The sequence below is a fragment of the Sander vitreus genome, chromosome 18, assembly GCF_031162955.1.
Source record: "Sander vitreus isolate 19-12246 chromosome 18, sanVit1, whole genome shotgun sequence".
In the NCBI taxonomy this organism is placed as follows: Eukaryota; Metazoa; Chordata; class Actinopteri; order Perciformes; family Percidae; genus Sander; species Sander vitreus.
Genome location: NC_135872.1, coordinates 23,032,055 through 23,055,591, shown reverse-complemented (window position 1 = coordinate 23,055,591; position 23,537 = coordinate 23,032,055). Strand labels below are relative to the sequence as shown.

General features: G+C 41.5%; 1 protein-coding gene across 1 annotated transcript in view; it reads left to right on the top strand.

Moving 5' to 3' along the window:
- The first annotated feature begins 14,089 nt into the window (after positions 1–14,089).
- The window catches only part of emilin1a (elastin microfibril interfacer 1a), a 48,775-nt gene continuing 39,327 nt past the window's right edge, over positions 14,090–23,537 (top strand). Inside the window, exon 1 of the mRNA XM_078275321.1 lies at positions 14,090–14,492. Within this exon, the coding sequence (XP_078131447.1) occupies positions 14,383–14,492 (110 nt within the window). The 5' untranslated portion in view covers positions 14,090–14,382. The remainder of the gene's footprint in view (positions 14,493–23,537) is intronic.

Sequence of the window (23,537 nt, the reverse complement as noted above, 5' to 3'; positions counted from 1 at the left end):
AACGAAAGGCTTGATCCGACGAAGTAGGTCATCCAATCAAATCGAAGCATTGACGACAATGCTGCTGCCAGTTCTGCCGTTGTTTACCTTTTTCTTCTTCTTCTAGTCTGTAGAAATAGCAAAGTCGGCAGCCTTTCCTCATTAGCGCCACCTCTGTTCAGGAGAAGACTGCAACTAGTGTCGCGACCACCACGTGCAAGTATAAACAGTTACGGCGCTCCCATGACTTCACACTGGCCCTCGACAGGTCGGCTGCGGCGAGTATACCCCACGTTTAACTCCGCTCCCAGGGTTGAAAGCCCAGGGGTTTTTATGACCCAGCCATCCACCCCCCAACTCCCTACGTGGACCAGAGCGGTGTTATACAGCAGCAGTCAATGAGGTGCGTACAGAAATAAATATGTGGAATGCATACAAATTACAGTGCTTTACTTTCCGTAGCTATATGTACGAATGTATGTACGTTCATGAGAACAGCCTGAAAGAGTAAATGCAAAACTGGGAGACAGCAAGTCTTATTTTTTTTTTTGGTTTAACACTTGGCCTTTACATTTGTCCCTCCATCTCAGCACAACACACAAAGCACAAATAAGCTCCATCGCTGTTTGGGAAGTAGAGCACAGTGTAAATGTCAGAACAGGCTGTTACTAATGCCAAAATTGAGCTGTTGTTCTGAATTCAGACCAATGTTTTCCCAGGAGTAACGGCCCTCAGAGTGAAAGTTCAAACGAGGGGCTGTTGCACTGAAAATGCACCTAAATGGCCAAAATAAGCTGAGCACAGATAATAAAGACCACTTAGTTTCAAACAGCGGTAATGCTTAGGGTTTTTTTTTTTCCCATGGGAGAGCAACATAACAACAACGCAGCCGCCGCAAGATGCGTGCACAAATGCGTGCTGCGGACACATGGTAAACATTATGCAGCAAGTGGAACGCTCATAAATGGAGAAATTGTGCAAATCTGTGTATGTATTTTGACCATGTGTGTCACGGTTTTGGACTTTGGGTTTAGGTTCACATTTAAAACTTTGCAGATGGGTACTGGAGCGATGGACTCTGTCTTTCTTTAAGGAACAGACAGATAGAGAGGGAGCTCTCTATCTGTCTGTTCCTCTCGTGCAAAAAAACCTCCCCATCTGGCCTCCACCCCCTCACAGATAGTGTGTGAAAAGGACTTTTAATAGCTCAGTAACAGCACACCGAAATTAAACAAATCTTGTTAAGCTTATTTTACTGGACATAAAAGTGGTGTTGCTGAAATTAAGCAGTAGTTTCTACGTTTACTGGAATTACTGTCTCTGCAGGGTATACAGAACTCCAGATTGTCTAGTGTTGCATTTTGTGTAGTGTATATATTTGTGAATGAGCGTGCATATATATATATATGTGTGTGTGTGTGTGTGTGTGTGTGTGTGTGTGTGTGTGTGTGTGTGTGTGGCGAGGGCCCCGGTGCTTAAACCCCTGCGGTTCCTAATTCATTCTACCTCACATCCCCATAAACATCCTGCTGCAACTCCGTCGTGGTTTGTTTATGAGCTCAGCCTCTTCAAACAAAGCCCACACAGGAGGTCGTAGTCATCTTGTATGGCGACAGGGGATTCACGGCACACTGCGCCATCGCTGGAAGCTATTAAGTAGCTCGCAAAAAGCCGTAAAATAAAAGGAATAAAAAAAACACATCAGCCATTACCTATATTACAAAAAAACAAACAAAATACGAGTGTTTTTCTTCGTAGAATATGCCCGATTTTTGCTTTAATAGAGGCATGTGGCACTTAGAGTAAATTGGTAGCTGAAACCCTGCCATTTGCACCACATGATTTCCCTAATAATCCCCCGCCTTTTCTTATGCAGGGGCAATAAAAGACAATTTGTATGATTTGTGGAGCGCCGTGTTGCACATGGAGGGGCTGCCTTCTACTGAAGAAAAACTGAGTTAGGGCTGCAACTAATGATTATTTCCAATGTCAATTAATCCGTGGATTATTTTCTTGATTAATCGATCAGTTGTTTGGTCTATAAAATGTCAGAAAATGTTGATGAGTGTTTTCCAACGCCCAAGATGACGTCCTCAAATGTCCTCAACTTAAAGATATTCAGTTTACTGTCACAGAGGAGTGAGTTTTACTTTTCTGTCATAAAAAATGACTCAAACCGATGAGTTGATTATGAAAATAGTTGGCGATTAATGTGATAGTTGACAGCTAATCTATTAATCTTTGCAGCTATACAATGGATGAATAGTTCAGCAGTTCAGGACATCTTCATTCTCATAAGGGATTATACCATCCTCATTCTCACAAGGACTGTGCTAATGCAGGGTTTCTTAGACAAACATCGGTGATGATAAGGGCCGGGGCCTAGGGGTAATGACGCCCCACCCGTCATTACTGGGACACCAGTTTCAATGGTTCAGAAGAAAGGGCACATTCCCGGGTCTGAGTATTTATTTGATGTGATAATGATGAGAAATTATCTTGGGAAAATAAACGGAAGCGTGCCTGTGTTAGTGTTGCAGCCAGGGTATCAGATTTTACAAGCTTTTACAGTGAAAGTACAATAATGACTCTTTACTTGAATGTAAAAAACACAATCTATTTTAAAGTTTCTCCAATCAAAACGTTTATAACAACATTCGGTCAGATAACTTTGTGTAATGTGGAAGGTGCAGCTTGTAGAGACAACCCTGCAGATAATTATCACCTGACTCTGAGCTATGTTGTGTCTTTTAGCCCATTGAGGCTCATCCCCTGAAAAGCTGAGAATATTTACGTTTATGTGCGTCTAAAAAACACACACAAAAAAACTGCAGTAACCCTTACCCTGGTTAAGTGAATAACTAAATTATGCCAGTTCTCCCTGTTTACATGAGCGGGGAAGAATGGGTAGAATGTCGGGAGTAACTCTACCTCCAGTACAGTAGGTGGCGCTCTGCCAACGTACAACTAGTAAGAACTGATTGAGCGCTGTACATTTAGTTAATTCTCTATGCCTTACTTCTCGTATTCAGTCTTTCCCCTATAACTCTATAGGCATTGTGGGCCACCAGACCTCTAGCGAGCTGCCAGCCCTCTAGTGAGCGAGCAAGCTAACTAACCACCGGCCGGACTAAATTAGTAAAATTTAACAACTTAATGTTTCATGCTCTTGCCACAGCATAGGAAAGCACGGCTGCTCTTGCCAGATGAGTGACAACTTTGTTTGGCTCATTATCTGTAACGTTAACCAGTATTGCATGAAGACACGTTGTAAGGAATTAGCAAGCTAACGTTAACATTAGCCAGTGACCGCAATGAGCTACTCAGTCCCTCCACTTGTTTGCCGAAACACAGCGTTTACAGCCCCGGAGATGGATAATCTCTTTAGCCATCTCCCGGTGTCAGGTGCTGTCTTGGCGTGGAGTGAAACAGATGGACTGTAGGGTCTTTGCTGCCGCTGGCCCGCTGATTCAGACAACACTGTTTTGTTGTATCATAGCAACGGGTAACTGGTGTATGTCCAATCACAGTGCTGACGGATTATTTCCAGGTCAAAAACCACTCCAGCGGAGTGGGAAAGGGCAGTCATTACCTACAGAACATGCACAAACGTGTAACCCGATCATACCCTTGTTAATGTGTATACATGCACGAATACGCCGGTTACTAAATGTCTTTTAACTGGGTTATAAGAAGATTTTAGCCGGGGTAAGGTGTTTACATGACGTTTGAAAAACCGGGGTATTGCCTTAACCCCAGTGGTGTAGTCTACATGATATGCAGGTATACGCAGTATACCCACTAAGAAAGCGCCAGGATATACCCACTTAAAAATGACCAATGACATGCAACAACATACTTTCCATTATATTTATGATATATTTTGAATTGTCATCTGTGTTTTTTCTTCTTTACATAGGCTAAATAAAGGTATTTTCACTGTAAATTGGTGCATAAAAGTGTATCCGAATACAGGAAATGAAGTCGTTGATGCTCAAAACTTCCCTGGGGGAGGACACCCTGACCCCCCACTATGATATGGCCCCCCCTTCCCCAAATGCGGATTCTGGCCAATATACAGTACAGTATACCCACTACAATACATTAGACTACACCACTGCTTAACCCAAATTATATAATCTTTTTTCACTTCTTGGTGTGATTGGCCCCTTAGGCTATCAAAATGATGTGACTGTGGGGCTAGCAGTTGGCTTTGGAATAACGAACCAACTAGCTCAAGTGCAACATGTTGCCCTCAGGAGTTGGTGGAAACCAAAACAGAGCAAAAACAAGATTGAATATTGGACTAACAATCACCCAGCCACCTGAAACACAATTCCAAATGCTAATGTTTGCTCTATGTCTGCTGTATGTGTAAATAGTCAACTGTTTGCTAAAAGGTTCGTCACATGAACTTTATAAGGTGATAATACCCTCAATGTTGTGTTTACAGCTTGCTGCAATGCCCCCAAGTGGTGGAACAGGATGATTTTAACATCTATGTCAAGGCCTTGCTATGCTTTGATAGGTCCCAAAATTCAGATCAGCCAAGTTAAACACGTTGTAAGAATAGTTGTTGTTTTAGTAAATGGTGGTAATGTAGTTTAGCAGGACAAGTCATCAGTTTTATTGTTACCAAATGTCTGGCCACCGCAGCTGACTTCAGCAGAATTAAAGAAATGAAACATAGCATTCATCATCAATACTGCGGTAACACCTTGATCAGGGTCCAGGAACACAGCTCTGGTTATGCATTATTACTAGGGAAAATAAGTCCCGCTATCATTTTCCTCCATGTCTCTGCATCATAAAGAATTCCTGTCACAACACAAAGGTGAACCATGCGGAGCCCCAGAGTTTAAGTTTCCAATAACGTAGGTTAATGAACTTCTGTGAGGGAGGGTCACTGCAAGATTAAATGTATTTACATTCCATTTTTTTTGGAATGTGAACGCGCCAGTCCTAATTATTTCCTGTCACACTGCAGCTTTTGACTCATGATACTCCCACACTTTAAAGTGAAGCAATATTTTGTTGGAAGAATATAAAAGAGTGAAGATATGTTTCAGAAACTGTGGCTCCTGCTGTGTGTGTGTGTGTGTGTGTGTGTGTGTGTGTGTGTGTGTGTGTGTGTGTGTGTGTGTGTGTGTGTGTGTGTGTGTGTGTGTGTGTGTGTAAAGTCTGGAAGAACATTTGTGTGTAAAGTAGCCTGGGTTTGCTTAGGACTACTGTATGTTTGCTGCACACACACTGCAGTGTGACTCATGAAAGCAGGCTGTCTTGTAAGTACATGTGGCCTGGGCATCCAAAGCCTCAGAAGAATAAAATCAGCCAGTGACTGCAGAGCTTGACTGGAGCCTGACAGAACCACACTCTAAAGACACCTCCCCCGAGGCTCAAGTCTTTTCTGCGCAGCAGAGCTTACCACGCCAGCAGAGGCATTTTAGAGGTTCCTTGAAAGTGCGAAATAACAACTGGGGGTCTCCCATAATAGTTATAGCAAACAAAACACGCTGACCTGTGCAAATGTGAAATGCAGGCCAAGCCTCCAAGAATGTCAACACGGCAACCGCAAAGCATCAGAAACATGCGCCGGTCAAACATCACACACATACAAAGTAAGATAAAGGCCGTAGAGGAAGCAGTGGGAGTAGATAGAAAAGGAATGGGGTACAATGGGAACAATAGAAAGGCACAAAATTCAAGTTTATCAAAAAGTACACACAATTCAGACTTGTTTAGAGGAATGGTGCCTTCATCAACACATACTGTATGTTGCTACAACAGAAAGCCTTGTTGTTTGTTTTGTTGTGTGTGTTCTAATCCTGACTATTTATAGTTTTATAATGGCAGAGAATATGTGCCCCCTCCTCCGGAGGAATGCTAATCTTCCCAAGGGCTTTGGTCAAGAGTCCAGTGGCTCACCAATGAACGCCGCCCAGCTGACAGTGTCGAACCAAGTCCATCCCAATGCAAGTTGGCTCTTCAAGGAGGATGCAATTAATCGAAAGCCACAGGAAAGGAAAGAAATGCTGTCCAGTTGCATTTTTTAAAGGCAGCCTCATGGTGCAAACCACATAAAACTGACAAAAAGCCAGAGATTCCAGTGAAATGAAGTTAACTGGGAGGAATTGAAGCAGAAGAAACTCATCAGCAAGTTTCACCCTGCAGCATCTGCAAGAGAAAAAACAAGGCAACAGCACATAAACTAAAAGAAATAGCCTGTCACACTGTCAAATGGTATAGAGCTCCCATTGGGCATGGGCTCTCGGGTGTCTTTAACATGATTGTTATCACGGCTTGGTGACTGGAGAAGGATCGAGCTGTGTGGACCCTGAGAGACATCGAGTAAAAGAGTAATACAAACATGAGCGTTCTTTTAGAAAAAGCTTATTTTTAAGCTCTTATAGAGCTAGAGGCATGGCTCTAGACTAACGTATCTCAAAATTCAATTGGAAGGATTGCCATTAAAATGTGACACAAACATTCTTGATGCCTGGAGGATGAATCCTAATTACGTTGATGATCCCCTGACTTTTCCTTTAGTGCAAACATGAGGTTGCCTTGTGTTTTTAGAGTGAAAAGTCTGCACAAATGTTGGATAGATTGTCGTGAAATTTGGTTCACACATTAATGTTCCCCAGGATGAATTGTCATAACTAAAGTGATCACTTACCTTTTATCATCTAGTGCTATAAAGAGGTTAAAGTTGTAATTTGGCCAATGGGTTTATGTCCAAATACCTGACACGACATTACCACAACTTTGGGGAAACTTACTACTATCGTTTTATCTAGGAGCTAGGTATAGGCCTACCTTTGTCATCGCCAACGCAGTTTAGCTTTTCTCTTTGGAACCACCTCAGGCCTCGGTGCAGTGTCAATCAGCTTCGACACGCCATTGATAGTTCACTTGTAGACATTTACGACGCTGACAAAACATTAATGCAACTTGATGGGGAACTGTCACGACAAATTAGAACGCGTCCTCTTCTTACTGACTCTCTGATAGTCTCCGAGTCAGCTTCACTTTCGCTTTGTAAGCAATGTGACTTAGTGACAAAACTAATGTCATTCCCATCAGCCTCGGCTGCACTTTACCTTTAGCACAAATTATACTTGCTAAATATCAGCAAGGTACTATTGGGATTGCTCAACGGACGTACGGACGTTTGGACAGTGGCTGTCAGCGTCTGAAGCGATGCAAAAAGCGCCCTTCAGCGTATTTGTAGAACGCACCGGGGAGAGCAGCAGCTACACAGGGTTTGAAGATGACGTAGCACTAAGAGCGACTGTGGTAGCGAGTAGTATGAAAGCCCGAAAATCCGCATAGGGGGGTTGGTTGGGGTGCTGGATGGCTCAAACAACACAGGACTTTCACCCAGGAGACCGGGGATTGTGTCCTACGTGTCTTCTTTTACTAAACCCAACCGTCTCGTTATTGTTTTCCTGAACCCAACCATCCCGTTCTTCTTTTCCTCAACCCAACCGTCCCATTCTTCTTTTCCTAAACCCAACCATCCCGTTCTTCCCGCGTGTCATAGAAACGTAAGCCCTCCCACGACCTTTTCCTTAACCTAACTGCGTCAAAGGTGACGCCAATAGTCCCAACCAAGCACATTTAGATAAAGCGCGTTTAGATATAATGCTAAAGGAGACTTTTAGCGTCAATAACAATGCCAAAGGCACCTGACCAAGCGTCCGTATTTTACGCGATGGGAGTGTGAATATGTTGGATTGCTTGCACATGAAAAAAATGTGGCATTTAAACAACTAGTTCATTAATAAACAACACTAGTTGTTTATTAATGCTTGCCGCTTTCTCCAGAACCATTGTACCCTGAAATAACTTACAGACGGACCCCAATGCAACGCAACCGTATACTACTGACTTACTGTGTACTTCTACTTCAGAGGAAAACATTTTACTACTACATTAACCTGACAGAGAAATGTTACTGGTTACGTTGTAGACAGATTTTACTCACAAAATACTACAATTAAAATATGATGCATCATTATTCATTAAACTATCCGGCATTATATTAGAGTTGAAAGCTCCACCTTGAACCGACATTGAGTCAATTTAAGTTGTGCTGATAATGCCTCTCCTTCCCTCTTTACTTGAAGTAAACATATGAATGCAGGACAATAGTTTTAGCCTTCTATTAATAGTTAGTAGTTTTACTTCTTCTTCTTCTTCCAAACTCAACGCTGACATTTCAAAACTTTAAGTCCAGTTTAAGTCGATGAAAAGTCATTACATTTCAGTCAACTTTTAGTCATCATTACTTTCAGTAAACATGGTTTTTCTTCAGAGAATTAGTTTTTTCACTGTACATTTATTCAGTTCAACTTTTTTGTTCCTTTATGATGGATGATTAACATAACTACCATGCAGGCCAGCCTTTTTTATTGGAACTGTCACCTTCCTATTTCATAGCAATGGGAACTGAAAATGAGTAAGCGGGAAAATAGCTTCAAAAAGTCCTCTGCACACTCTCTATCAGCAGCCTCCAGAATGATGAAATATGTTATGCCCTGTACACACAAGTTGAATGAACTTCAGTTTGTTTGAAACGTGCAGTAGATAAGGTGGCGACACCTGTCTCTAAACGACACACACACACACACACACACACACACACACACACACACACACACACACACACACACACACACACACACACACACACACGCACGCTCATAACGCTCTCGAAATCCAACTGGAACTAATTCTAACAGTGGAAATGCTACAATTGAATCTTGGCAAGCTTTGGCTTCAGAGGAGGAAGTAATTTAGGGAAGGAATGTAGCAGGGTGTGACTGTGTCTATGTGTATCTGCCCTGATGAATCGCTTTTTTCAAAGATTTATAGTTAACAAAGCTGGAATGTTAGTTATAACTTGAATGTTGTTACAACTTAAACTTGAATGAACGCTACCGTTCTTCACAGCCTTCACCCCCTTCTTTTTAAACTCACCCCCCTTTAGAGTTCTTCTTATATCTGGTTTGTGTCATGCCTCACGTGGTTGTTGAGGCCTCACATTTATCCTTATCACTCATACCACTGCCTGGCCAGCATCTCACACCAGCCACAGTTCATTTCAAAGGTACAGTAGCCAAATAGCAACTACAGTTAATGAGCCATAAGCCTTTTGGACAAAGTACAGTGGGCCTTCCATCACCACACAGAGGTCACCACTTCCCAATCTTAATATGCTCCAGCTTTTGTTTGGCAAGCATTTTAATGCATTGTTTTGCATCGGTCCAAAAAAGGTCAGAGGTCTGCGTGCTTGGAATCCACTTTACAGGAGTTCTATCTCGCCGTGGTAAACTTTATGTGTCCGGCCAGATACTTTGACTCTTTTAACTGTCAACTAGATTTATAATGATGGTGAGTTACCATCTAGAGTGCATAAAAACCAAGACAAACATAGCAGTCATGGAAAAGATTCCTAATTTGACAGTTTTGGAAGAAGTACTGAGATATTTCACTTAAGTAAAAAACAAAATACCACATTGTAGAAATACTCTGTTACAGTAAACGTTATGCATTCAAAATGTTAATTAAGTAAAAGTACAAAAGTATCAGCATCAAAATCTATTTAAAGTACCACAAGTACAAGTACTTATTCTGCAGAATAATATATTGTATATTATTTCCGTTTGAAAATATTGTGTTTTATATTATTGAACTCTCATTATTGTTTCATCTCTTGTTGTTTTAATTACTTTACTGCAATGTAAATAGCTTACGAATTTCCCCCGTTGGATCAATAAAGTCTAAATTTTGCTATTATCAACCTACAATAATACATCATAATGTAGATGTTGATTATATTTTGTATTATGAATCTGAATTTGCAAAGTAACAAGAGTTATCGGATAAATAGTGCAGTAAAAAGTTCAATATTTGCCTCTGAATTGTAGCGGAGTATAAAGTAGCAGAAAATGAAAATACTCAAGTAAAGTACAAGTACCTCAACATTGTGCTTAAGTACATTACTTGAGTAAATGTAAAAAGTTATTTTTAAGGAGGTCGACGTTTCTGTTAAAGAGTAAGATCTTTTTTTAAGCACATAAACAAAATTTTAAATTGCGTTTGCTAAAGCCACCAGACTCCATGTAAATAAACAGTAATTTTAGCATTGTCAAATACACTTCATTCAAAGTCGACAGAAACAAAATATAACTATGAAAAGCCGTTTTCGGTTGTCTTTCCACTTTTCCAACAATCACAACAAGTTTTGGTTGAAATAAACACACAGTTTACCAATTTATATGTGAAAATATAACTGGACAAAATTGACAATGCACATGGGTTACAGGGTTACATTGCAGCCTGGTCTGCGGCTGCCTGTTACAGTGTTCAGGCTTAATACTGGACCAATTACAAAGATAGTTGTTCCTATCAGTCACTCACATAAACATAGGAAAATCAGGCTGAAAACCCCTGAGATTACCCTTTAATGTCTTGGGTTGGCTGATGATTACTGGAAATTGATACACCATGTTTACAGCATGAATGAACCGTTAGTAGCTGTATGTTTCTGTAATGGTGTCATCCTCCTCAGTATGCCTGGCTACGTGCTCAGTAGGGAGTCGAAGAGTCTGTGACAGAGCAGCTGGAAGAGCTGATCTCACTATTGGGCTGATGGGAAGACTGCTGAGCTGGGCATTCCTCTGTGGCAGCAGTGGAGGAGATGCGCAGCTTTCATTCAGTAAAAATGTAAGAATAAATTGGGAAACAACGTAGGAAAAAGAAAATAAGTTCATCATGAGGAAAAAGAAAGCCTTCAACCAAATAAAAAAAGAGTAACCCAATTGGATCATAAGGAATTTGACTTTGTATCTCTGAACAGTGAACTGCTGAGATTGCAGACCTATTTTTAACTTTTTGGCATGTATGCTAAATTTGGATAAAGATACTGACAGGAAAGAGGTAGAGGGGGAAACGAGGTGCATTGTAAATCATGGCACGGAGTCAAACGCTGTCTTCTCTGCGGGAGTAAAACAGCATCAATCACACCTTGAGAACAGCCTCCTTATCCAGCAGATAAGGAATTGCTACTACGTGCTGTTTGTGTGTCTGTCCCATGAGCGGGGCTATTAGATGTCATCCACTTCTCAGATTTGAATCTGCAATACTGATTAAAAGGGAAACAGGGCAGACAGGCTGACTGTGTTATGATTGACTGTGATTATGATGGAGGCAAGGACACTATAGTCCAACCCTAACAGTAAAAATAAATAAAGGAAGTTGTTATAGAGAGAAATAATCATGAAATACTGAGATTGAAAATTAATTATTGACATCGAGAACAGTAGCTAATAAAAGGATCTCATCACAAGGACCATTTTGGAGCTTTCTGGAGATTTCGATTTGTATGATGTATGATCTTCAACAGCAGATTGAGCCAGCTGTCGTTTAATTGTACTGTAAAATAGATATTCACATTTACATTGGAGCACTGAATTCTTATTCATGTTGATTTAGAAATGAATTATAATTCATGATGATTTAGATTGGGTTAGGATTGACAGTTTGATTCTTTCTTTTTTTAAATACAACTTTATTAATCCACAAAAGCAATTTGATTTGGGGCATAGGTAAAAAAAATTACAAGCAAAAGAGCTGTTTGTGACTATGTAGAGCTGACAGTGCAGTTGCATTTAAAAAGTAATGAAGGTCTACTTGAACTAATACAAAATTAAAATAATAATCAAGGAAGGAATGATCTTAAAAACAACAATTGACGAACAATCACATTTCTAACTTCTTTACTTTTACATTGAGACAGTAACTTTAAAAAAGAAAATGAATATTTATAAGCAATAAAATTCGATTCTCAATTCAATACTTTCAGGGGTTTTGCTGCTACAGCTTTACTTGGTCTGCTGAACATCGTGTGTAGCTTCTTAGTTAGATGTATTGACAACTGGGATGGACTTTCGGGCACAGTGATAAACTGTTTTGAATCCTACTTGAAGAACAGAGACTACTCTGTCTCTATAGGTAACTAATTACAGATCTAAGCAGACCAATGTGATATGTGGTGTTCACCAAGGCTCCATTCTGGGGCCTCTTCTGTTTAACATCTATATGCTTCCACTTGCTCAGATTATGGAAAACAACAAAATAAGTTACCATAATTCTACGGATGACACACATCACCAGGGGGACTATTGTCCAATAGAAACACTTGGATGAACGATTGAAACAATATGATGTGCCAGAACTTTCTTCAATTAAAAAAATATAAAACCGAGGTAGATGTATTTTAGCCAAAGAGGAAAGATTAAAAGTTAGCGCTCAGCTTCAATCGGCAATGTTAAAAACAAGGGACAAAGCCAGAAATCTTGGTATAGTCATGGACTCAGATCTGAATTTCATCAGCCACATTCAGACAATTACAAAGTCTGCCTACTATCACCTTAAGAATATATCAAGGGCTAAAGGACTTAGCAGCACTCAGCCGGTTATGGAAAAACTTGTCCATGCTTTTATCTTCAATGGACCCAAATGTAAGGGTGTCTTTACAGGTCACTCTAAAAAAAAAATCCATTAGACAGCTGCATGTGAATATTACTGCAAAATATTACAGTTGGTTTATAAAGCACTGAATGGTTTAGGGCCAAAATACATTTCTGATCTGCTGCTACATTACAAACCATCTAGACCTCTCAGGTCGTCTGGGACTGGGCTGTTTTCTTTGGGTCAGCACTAAGCATGGAGAAAAAGCGTTCAGTTTTTATGCACCATATCTGGAACAAACTCCCAGAAATCATGAATCATGATTTTTCTGTTTGACGCCACATTTTATTAAAGCAAGTAATTTTTCATTTCTTACACTGTACTGTAACTGTTATTCTTGTATGTTATACCTGTCATTCTATTTTAGCTTGTTTTTATTTTCTGTTCTTTTTAATGAATGTTTTAGTTGTTTAATGTTAATTGCCGTTTAATGTTTTATGTAAGCACTTTAAACTGCCTTGTTGCTGAAATGTGCTATATAAAAACCTATTAATGGAGTTGCCTTGCAATAAATATTGTTTTGGACAGATATGACTCTAGCTAGTTCACAGACTTTATGGTTTGTTTCTAGTTCTACTCAGTAAAGTTGCCTAAGTATGATGTCTTTAAACCCTCTAAATCGTGAATGTTAGAAAATTAAGAATATTCAATTTGGCGTTAATCTGTAAGTGCAAATTTTGTCCATATTTAGCAAAACTTACATTGTCTCGCTTCAAGCTAGAAATCCCCAATGTGCTCCGAAAAATGGATCTATAATTCCATGACAACTGAGTAAACTGGGTAAACTAGTTTAGTAGGCCTATCCTCCTACCATAACCGTACATACATTATGTGTAGAAGTTCCCATGTTGGACACTGTTCATTATAAAAGCTCCACCTGTTTTTGAACTTAAAAGTTGTGGGCTTTAAAGTTTTCTGGAGTCTCCTTGTTTCTTTTGGACTTCCTTCTTCGTTTATTCTGTTGTAAAAATTGATTTAAATGGCACGTTCGAAATTACCAGTGGAATGGAACTGAAATGAGTTGAGCTGAATTGAGCCATAAAGAGAAACAGAGAGAAAATGTAGGCTACATGATGATGGTACAGAGGGAGGGAGAGGGATCAGTGGTGTAGTCTACGTGATACGCAGGTATACGCAGTATACCCACTAAGAAAGCTCCAGGATTTCCATATACCCACTTAAAAATGCCCAATGACCCACAAAGACATACTTTGCATTATCTTTTGAATATATTTTGTATTGTCATCTGTGTTTTTCTTCTTCACATACGCCAAATAAAGGTATTCCCACTGTAAATTGGTGCATAAAAGTGTCTCAGAAAACAGGAAATGAAGTCGTTGATGCTCCAAACTTCCCTGGGGGAGGACACCCAGACCCCCCACTATGATATGGCCCTCCCCTCCCCCAAAGGCAGATTCTGGCCAATATACAGTACAGTATACCCACTACAATACATTAGACTACACTACTGAGAGGGATCCATGCAAGCATACGGAGAGAGAGAGAGAGAGAGAGAGAGAGAGAGAGAGAGAGAGAGAGAGAGAGAGAGAGAGAGAGAGAGACCTTGAGCGGGCATGACTGCTCTTGGAGCTCTGACAGGAAACTTTCTTGTTGTTGCTCCGCTCTCCAGCAGCAGCAGTGGCAGTCAGACTCCACCGCTTCAGCCGCACGTTTCCTTCTGAAATGCACTTGACTGGACTGCGCTGGGTTTTGCGGGAGTTTATCATCCTGTCAAGTCATGGCTCTCCATCTTCATTTACCGACAGCACGCCACTGAAGATAAAACAGTAACCGCGAGTCTTTTATAGGATCAACTTTGGAACTATATACATTTCTTTTTGCTTTGAAGCCACACTGGACACGAGGATGGAGGCGGTGTTTTACCTGCTCGCCTTCATGTTGGCACGGGTTAGTTGGGGTCTCGGGTACGCGGAGTCCAGTGTTCAGACGGGCCAGAGAGCGGCGAGCAGACACAGGTAGGATCAACATGGACATTAATCACACGGGAGGGGGGGGGGGGGGGTGTTCTCACCTGTGGCTCGGTCACTTTTAGTGATGCAATGTGCTTGCCTGTGGGCTACCAGAAAAAAATAGGAGAGCAGCAGTTCAAAACCTTCATTGGAAAACATGTTTATTTAAGATTTGATATGACGGCGAGGGTCTCCTTAACTGCTCCTGTCCTGTGGTTCCTAAAGTGAGGCCCGCGGACCCTGTGTGGTCCTTTAGGGGCTTCCAGGGGGTCGTCCCTAACAAAATATGAAATAGGATAGACTAGGGCTGAAACAATTGTGCGATTAATAGATTAGGCTACTGATTGACAAATGTAAATATTTGTGGCTTTTCTCAGTTTTTTTTTTTTTTCATTCTAGTAGGCTACACAAATATCTTGTTTTGGACTGTTAGAAATAGATGTCTGCAATCTCAGCAGATAGATGTATTTGGAGCAATTATCTTTGGTGATGGTTGCAACATTTAATCGATTGTCTAAAAATATAATCGACAGATGGATTGATAATCAAATGAATATTTGGTTTACTATAACTTACACTACTACAACACATTTTAAATCATCTCACTCAAATGATAGATAATAAATACACATTAAATAGCCTAATAAATACCAAAATAATGAATCAAAAACCCTCCTGTATCAGGCAGAATGGGACAAAATCCTCTCAATATTGGGGATCATTTGCTTAATGAAAGTCTGTTTCTGAGACCATGATGTGAAAATCATTCTTCGCATAAGTACACTTTGTGTAAATTCTTGTTTTCAGAGGAAATAGCTTGATGGTGATTAGGTCTCCCCCTCCCTGAGTGAGAGGCGATGGGCGTGTGAGGGGGTGTGATGATGCAGGGGGGCCCAGAGCTGGACAGGGCTTAGCGGGATTATAGGTATTTACTGTTTCATCGCCCCAAGTGAAACGTTTTCAGGGGGTCCAAAGGTTCTTGCCTCGCCCCCCCCAACACACACACACACACACCCCGCTGCAGCCTGGCTGGAGGGGAATACATCATTTTGGCAAACAGCTAGTTCCAGTCGAGTAAAGGTAAATGAACTCTGCGGGGAGTGACAAGCTGCAGGAATACTGAACTTTGGACGGCATTAGTCCAGAACATAGTGTATAATGTTGGAAGTTAAAATTGACTGATTCAAATTTAGGATTCCCAAACTTCCATCTTGCCCTTTTTTATGGGACAGTAAGGAAAGCATTTGGATCTTAGAGACAGTTGATCAACATTCGCTTGTAAATCAGTGATGGCTGCCGGAGTCCCTGCTCATAAAGCTGTTCAAAACTGTCAGTGAGCCAACACATGTATGTTTTTATCGTACTTGTTGCTGCCCCACAGTGTGTTATTAGCATGTAATTGAGCTTCTGCCTGAGGGCCCCGTGTGTGGACGACCCCCTCACCTCTGTGGACAGATGTGCGGCTTGTTTGTGTGCTTGTAAATGAATGAATGAGAAAGTTTTGGCAAACTGAATGACTGAGGATGTGTGTGTGTGTGTGTGTGTGTGTGTGTGTGTGTGTGTGTGTGTGTGTGCGTGTGTGTGTGTGTGTGCGTGTAGTGGTGGAATGTAACTAAGTACATTTACTAAAGTACTGTACTTAAATCCAAATGTTGAGGTACGAGTCTTTTCTTTTCAAGCCACTTTCTACTTCTACTCCGCTACATTTGAGAAAGAAATATTGTACTTTTTACTCCACTACATTAATCTGACAGTTTTAGTTACTAGATACTTTACTAATTAAGATTTTTGAACACAAAACAAATGTAGTTTATAAAATCCAATGTTTAAATTACCAACAATATAACGGCCTACATTACAGCTAAAATGATGAGACCATTAAAGCACAGAACGATTTCCACACTCAATTTGACGCTTTTGAAGCTTTTTTCGTTTCCAGTTTCTAAAATGTGAGGATTTTTCTGCATTGAGTATTGTTACTTTTTGTAACAGAGTATTTTTTTACTGTGTGGTATTAGTACTTTTACTTAAGCAAAGGATCTGAATACTTCTTCCACCACTTTGTGTGCGTGTGTGTGTGTGTGTGTGTGTGTGTGTGTGTGTGTGTGTGTGTGTGTTCATATGCATAATTAAAAAAGTGAAGGAGTGAATGACTGACAGAGTCCGTCTCTCACATGTGGTACGTGTCTGCCTACATGCCTGCATGTGTTTGTACTTAGTGTGTGTGTATGTGTGTGTGTGTGTGTGTGTGTGTGTGTGTGTGTGTGTGTGTGTGTGTGTGTGTGTGTATATATATGTGTGTATGTGTGTATGCAAGGCAGGCCAGGCTTCTGGGAGTTGAGCTGCAATATGAGCCTCTATCAGGTTTCTGTCCACATCAGAGCACAGTGTGCTTCTGCTGCTGCTGCCTGAGTGATGAGACATGGATGGCTGGCCTCTTTGGTGTATGATGAAGCTGAACTGTGAATGAGAGAAAGGCAAAGAAAGACTCAGACACATGGCAAAAGCTGGAGAAAGAGAAGAAACAATTGACTGATCAGGTGGAAACGAGCAACGCATTCTCATGTGTATGTAGGGCTGGGTACCGATTTGATACTGTCTAACGTTACACGTCGTAGAGGCAGGCAGGAAAAACTCTACGTTACCCACAGAGGCGGGGCTCACGTAGTAGAAGTTGAAAAAATAAATGAAAAGTGCCGTAATGTCTAATGTTGTCATTTATTTTTTGTTAAAATAGATTTTTATAAAATTGGTATCAGGAACCAGTATTGAAGTCACGGTATTGGTAGTCTATATCCACGCAATCCACTTCTGGGATTGCTCCGTTGCCGCCGGAAATTCCGCCGGATGTCCCTTATTTTCGGCCGGATGTCTGTTACCTCCCTCTTTCTTAGTGTTGTAATTTTAAACTCTGGTGGATTTGTGAGGACTATGGTTAACTGCTCCTCAGATCTCTGCAGGGTAAATCCAGACAGCTGGCTAGACTATCTGTCCAATCTGAGTTTTCTGTTGTACGACTAAAACAACTTTTGAACGTACACATGTTCCACCAAAACAAGTTCCTTCCGGAGGCTATTTTGCAGAGGCACCCTGGCTCTGCCCGGTGCTTGACGCCGCCCAAGGCGATTGTGATTGGTTTAAAGAAATGCCAATAAACCAGAGCATGTTTGTCTCCCATCCTGGAATGCTGTGTGGACTAGCCAGACCCTCCTCCGCAGCTCTGTGGAGGAAGGACTGCCAATGCGAGACTATGATATTGGTATCGGTGGCAATCGAAATCAAAAATCTTCAAAAATCTAAAATCTAGCCAGCAGTATTCGTATGATATCGTACACGAAAATGTATGCACACCAATTCCTATGATATCCTATGAATTTAGGCAACCCCCGGCTGGTCACGTGATGCCAGCTACAAAGCACAGTGAGCTGTCGGTCGCATCAGCGGACATTTGTAGTTGAGTTTAGCCGACAAAAGGAGACTGTGAGCCGGGTACAGGGCTCTGCCAGATGATGGTCCTTTCGCGGGCCGTAGCAGTTGAGTTTAGCCGACAAAAAGTGAGCGTTTAGGCACCAAAACGACTAGTTAAGACTAGAAAAAAGATTGTGGTTTGGATTAACACTCCCGGGGTTTCCTGGGTGAAAGTATTTGGTTTTTCCCCCGGAAGCGAACTCCGCTCACTAGCTGGAAAAACGCTGTGTATTTTTTCTGTGTTGTTTTTTTCCTCCACAGCAGCAGCCAATGTGGTACATACAGCAATAAATACGTTGAATGCATATGAATTACAGTGCATTATTTTTCGTAGCTATATGTGCGAGTGGTTCATAAGAACAGCCTGACACGAGTGATAAAAAGTCAAGAGAAGGATGGGCGAGTGAAAGAAAAGGAACGGAAAAAGACAAAGTATCTGATTGAGAGAGGGTAAGAGAAAAAAAAACACAAGAGGAAAAGAGTGGAAAAGAAACAGAGGGCCTGTAGAGAAGAGAGAGAACCTAACAGGCGTGACAAGAGAGGATGAAAGAGTGAGAGGAGGCGGGGAGGAGCGACACGACAGGAGAAAAAAGACAGACTGACAGCAGAAGAGAAGGTCGGGCCTGGGTCCTTAAATGCCTCCCCCCTGCTGAAACCAGTAGGCTATGAAGAAGTCAGCATGGCTGGCCTGTGACGTACACACACACACACACACACACACACACACACACACACACACACACACACACACACATTTAAACCACACACACACACACACACACACACACACAAAGTGACGCGTCGGGGGGAAAGAATGCGCTGGCCTGTGACAATGCGGTTTGCCCCTTCTGACATCCATTTGAACTCAATTGATCTGTTTTGACAGATGTGTGAAGTATTCCATAAGTGATAAAGGCTGTTGAATGGACTGAAGACATCCAGCAGGGGTCCTACGGGGGGACTCAGGAGGATCCTGAGCTGTCCGACACATCTCCTGCCAAAATGTCAGAGCTAAACGTCATCCGGCCAGCTCCCGACAGCCGCAGAGGAAGAGGGGAAAGATGCGGTGGACTGCTGATCTGTGTAGGCTCATTTATAGTTTGTAAGCCATTAGATCACTACTGGAGGCTAGCAAAGAGTAGATACAAAGCATGCTTCATCATCATCTTTCTCTCTCAGTAATCATACTTACTACACCCTTTTGCTTTTTCTTCTTATTAGCATCAGGGTGGTCCATACCGAGGCCATAAAGATAAGACAAATGCGCACACAATACTGGAGTTCAGTTCTTTAAAATAGGCTGTTTTATGGCCTTCTGCTTTGGGGATTGTAAAGCCAAAGAGACAAACACTATGTTCTGGGGCCGTTAGTCCCGCATTGCCAGACCTATCTCTACAGTGCTGTGGAGGAAGGTCTGGCTACATCACACATACATTCTAGGATAGGAGACAAAGAAAACAATCCCAATCGTCTTGGGCGGCGCTGAGTTTCGGAAGCAGAGACGGTGTCTCTGCAGAATAGTCTCAGGAAGGAACTTTTTGTTTTTGTGGAACATTTGCACCCCGAAAAAGAAAACTTCATGTACAATATTAAATGAAGTTAACTGTTCACACAATACAGTAGAACACAACACAGAGAGCGGAAGGTGAGAGGTAAAGCCTGACATCGGATGTGTCTATATCCAGTGCACACCAGCTCTCAGAGGTTATGACAGACATCCTTTTGACACTTGACTTTCCCAGGCGATTGTCCCAACATGCCTTAGGACTGCCACCAGTATTCCTGTCCCAATGAGCTCGACAGTGCCACGCCTGGAAACACTCACTCCAGAAACCACTGGGCATGACACACATGAAGAAGACCATTGATCTCACAGTAGACGTACAGATAGAACCCATCCACAGCGGTGACATCTCATCTGTCCCCCTGATGGGTGAAATGAAATAACTTTGATGAGTTTTCATGTATCTGCATCATCAGGACAAAATGTTGTCCAATTCTTTGGTTTATGATGAAGTACCTGCTTAGTTCTTTCACTTGGGTTTAGCGCTAATTAGCACATGTTAGCATGCTAACTTAGATCAGTGGTGGAAGAAGTATTCAGATCCTTTACTTAAGTGAAAGTACTACTACCACTGTAAACATACACAAGTGTTACAAGAAGGCCCACATTAAAAATGTGACTTAATCATCAGGAAAATGATCTTAAAGTATTAAAAATGTATTAGAAATACTTGATACAGAAAACTCCTCACATTTTAGAAACTGGAAACGATCAAAACAGTCCTGTGTTTTATCGTCTAATTACTTCAGCTGGACTTGTAGGCCCTTATATTGTTGGGTAGTTTAATTTATAATAACACATCGGATTTTATATGTGTTTTGTGTGCAGAAATCTTAATTTGTGAAGTAACTAAAGCTGTCAGATTAATGTAGTGGAGTAAAAAGTACAATATTTCTCTCTGAAATGTAGCGGAGTAGATGTAGAAAGTGGCATGAAAAGAAAAAGACTCAAGTAAAGTACAAGTACCTCAAATTGGTACTTAAGTACAGTACTTGAGTAAATGTACTTAGTTACATTCCACCACTGACTAAGATGATGAACATGGTAGACATTATACCTGCTAAACATCCCCGTTGTCATTGTGAGCATGTTAGCATGCCGCTGCTTGCATTTAACTCAAGTAGCCTCTCGAGCCGCTAGCATGGCTTCAGGCTCTTTGTCTTGTTTCTTAGAGTCTGAATCTTAAGGGTGATGTGGACATGCTCTGAGAGCATTATATATTCCCCACAATGCACTGTAAGATGGAGATAAAGCCTTTTTACTACGGCTGTGGTAGCATACAAAAAAGCCCCAGGGAATTAACTGTAACAGGATTGTCCCCTTATTGAGCAAACCCTCGGATAGGATCCAAATTCACTTCATCTGTGTGATTTTCTGCTTTCTGCTAATTATGGTGGTAAACAAATCTCATTACATATGGCAACACGAATGTGGGAAAAGGGATCCTTTCCAGTCACAGCCATTGTCACTTAATTACCATAGTAGTTCCCAGCATGCATTTCATTTGAGAAAGCTTTCTTCACCCTGTTTAGATAAGCTTACAGAATGCTGCAGAGATTTGGATCCCTTCCCAGCATTCACCCCATCCCTAAAACTATAAACCTCCTCTCAACTTAAACAATACAGGCAACAAAGTGGACAAGACATTTAATTACTGAACTTTAGCGTTTTGTACTTCAGAGCAGCTAATAAAGTTCTACCTGCATAAATAGTCTGCACTATTCTGGGCAAGTGCGATTTTAAGGCTTTGAGAAAACGTAATGGCTGAAATACACATGCCTCCATAAATGGTTACAACTTGAGTGAGCCACTCAAATCCCCTGCAGCCCCTGCGAACGCTGACGTATCAGAGCAATAGTCCTAAAGCAAATGGCAGTATCGTGGACATTCCCTGTCTATCTTCGTGGCCGCCAGGCTAAACACTCAGAGAGAAGTTTACACAGTCACGCTGTCACCCTTGATGTTGCAACAGATCCAAAAGGGACAATGGTGTGTGTGCGAGTCAAAACTTGTTTTTTTTTTTAAGACAGCGCAGAGAGACTGGAAGAATGTGTGCGTCTGCCTTTGTGTTTGTCTGTCGGCGTGCCATCACTCGAGCATGAGTGAGTGCACTGGAGTGTGTGTGTTGGCGTCTGTGACAGTCTGTGTGCGTTTCAGTGTGTGTACAGGGGTATACCTTTACAAGGACGGTGAAGGGGGTGCTTAACCTTTGGGCCACAGTTCAAACACAGAGACACACCCCCTTTCCATCCACTCATTCGGGTCGCTGTCCAAGCCTTCCCTTTGAAGCTAAATGAAAGATCCGTGGTACAATAGGCACCGCCAAGTGATTGCTTTGTTTAAGTAGTAAACCCCTGTTTCTTTCTTTCATTCCTTCTTCCTCCCACTAACTCTCCATGTATCTTTTTTTCAATGGCTATTCCAGTTTTCCCCACAATTCTTCTCTGCTGGACTCATGCAGAGATATCGGATAAAATAAACCTAGTATGTGTGGGTTGAGATGTTAGCTTCCTGCTCGGCTGTGAAGTGTCTGTTTATTATAAGGAGGTGAAATTTATTGGGAAATAAAAGAGATGCTCAGACAGGTGCAAGAGTTCCACTCACGCTGAGTTATGGCTCAATAAATAAAAATAAGACGTACACAATGGAGGTTTTACTGTTCGGTGCCTGGCAGAGAAGTAAGGAAACTATTGTATGTGTCTGAAGGAGAAGGACAGAGTAAATTAACAGGCATGTAAGCGTGTTTAGGCTTGTTTCCTGTGCTTGTTGTGTATCTGCACAACCCAATCTCACTCCCAACTCCGACGCTTAGTTAGTGGCTCTCAGCGTCATATACGACGCAATAAGCACCCCTCTGCGTATGGGTTTACTACTCGCAACGGTAGCGAGTAGTATGAAAGCCCAAAATTCCGCGAAGGTAGGTAGGCTGGGGTGGTGGATGGGTCAAACAACACAGGACTGTCATCCCGGGGACTGGGGGTCTTGACCCGTGTGTCACCGAAACGTTAATTTCATTATTATAACCCCACCCACGATCTATTCCTAAACCCAACTGTCACATTATTTTTTTCCTAAACCAACTGTCGCATTCTTCTTTTCCTAAACCCAAGGGCGTAACATTGGGGGGGGGGTTAAGATCTCCATTTTGGGGAAAAACTGACATGTTGAGCATATCAAACACTTCATTTCCTGCATTATGGTGAATTTTTCTGCAACAATTTGTGCCTTTTTGCAACAAGTTATGGTGCAAATTCTTTATTTATGTAAAGGAAATTATTATTAGATTATTTTTTTGGGGGGGGGCGGGGGTTGGGGGTTGCACTGGCCAGTTTTAATTATTGGGGGGGGGGCTGTAATCCCCCCACCCCCCTGTTAATTACATCTATGCCTAAACCCAACTGGCGCGTTCTTCTTTTCCTAAACCCAACTGTTCCGTTCTTGTCCCGCAGGTCACGTAAACGTACCTTTTGTAAGCCTACTTGTCCTAGACCTAACTGCGTCAAAAGTGACGACAATAGTCCTAAATTATTATTTTTTGTCTTAAATCCACCAGCCATTTTCATTCATCAACATTTACAGCATCATGAGCCTTTTTGGTAAGGTTACTAGGGAAACTCATCCCAGAGTAATTTTATTCTCCCCAAAACAAGTTTCCTTTTTATTTTGAAAGAACTATACAAAAGACATCGCAACTTTTATCGCAATTCTTTAGAAAAGCTCCCGCGAAATCGGGCATTTTGGGCCGCAACAATCTCAAAAAAAGGCCTCGAAATCCTGGAGGGACTGTTTTATGCGATGGGAGTGAGAATGTGTTGGTATCTGTCCCGGTATGCTTTATCAAATCAAAGCTCCTTATATGCTACTTTGTGTCACTTCATCTTAAAGCACTCTTATGGAGTTTCAACTCACTCTTCTTAGTGTTGCAGGTTTCCTTGAGTTCACATTTCCTCATATGTGTCCATGTTAACATCGACTTTGAATGAAGTGAGTTTTACGGTGATAAAATGACTGTTTATTTA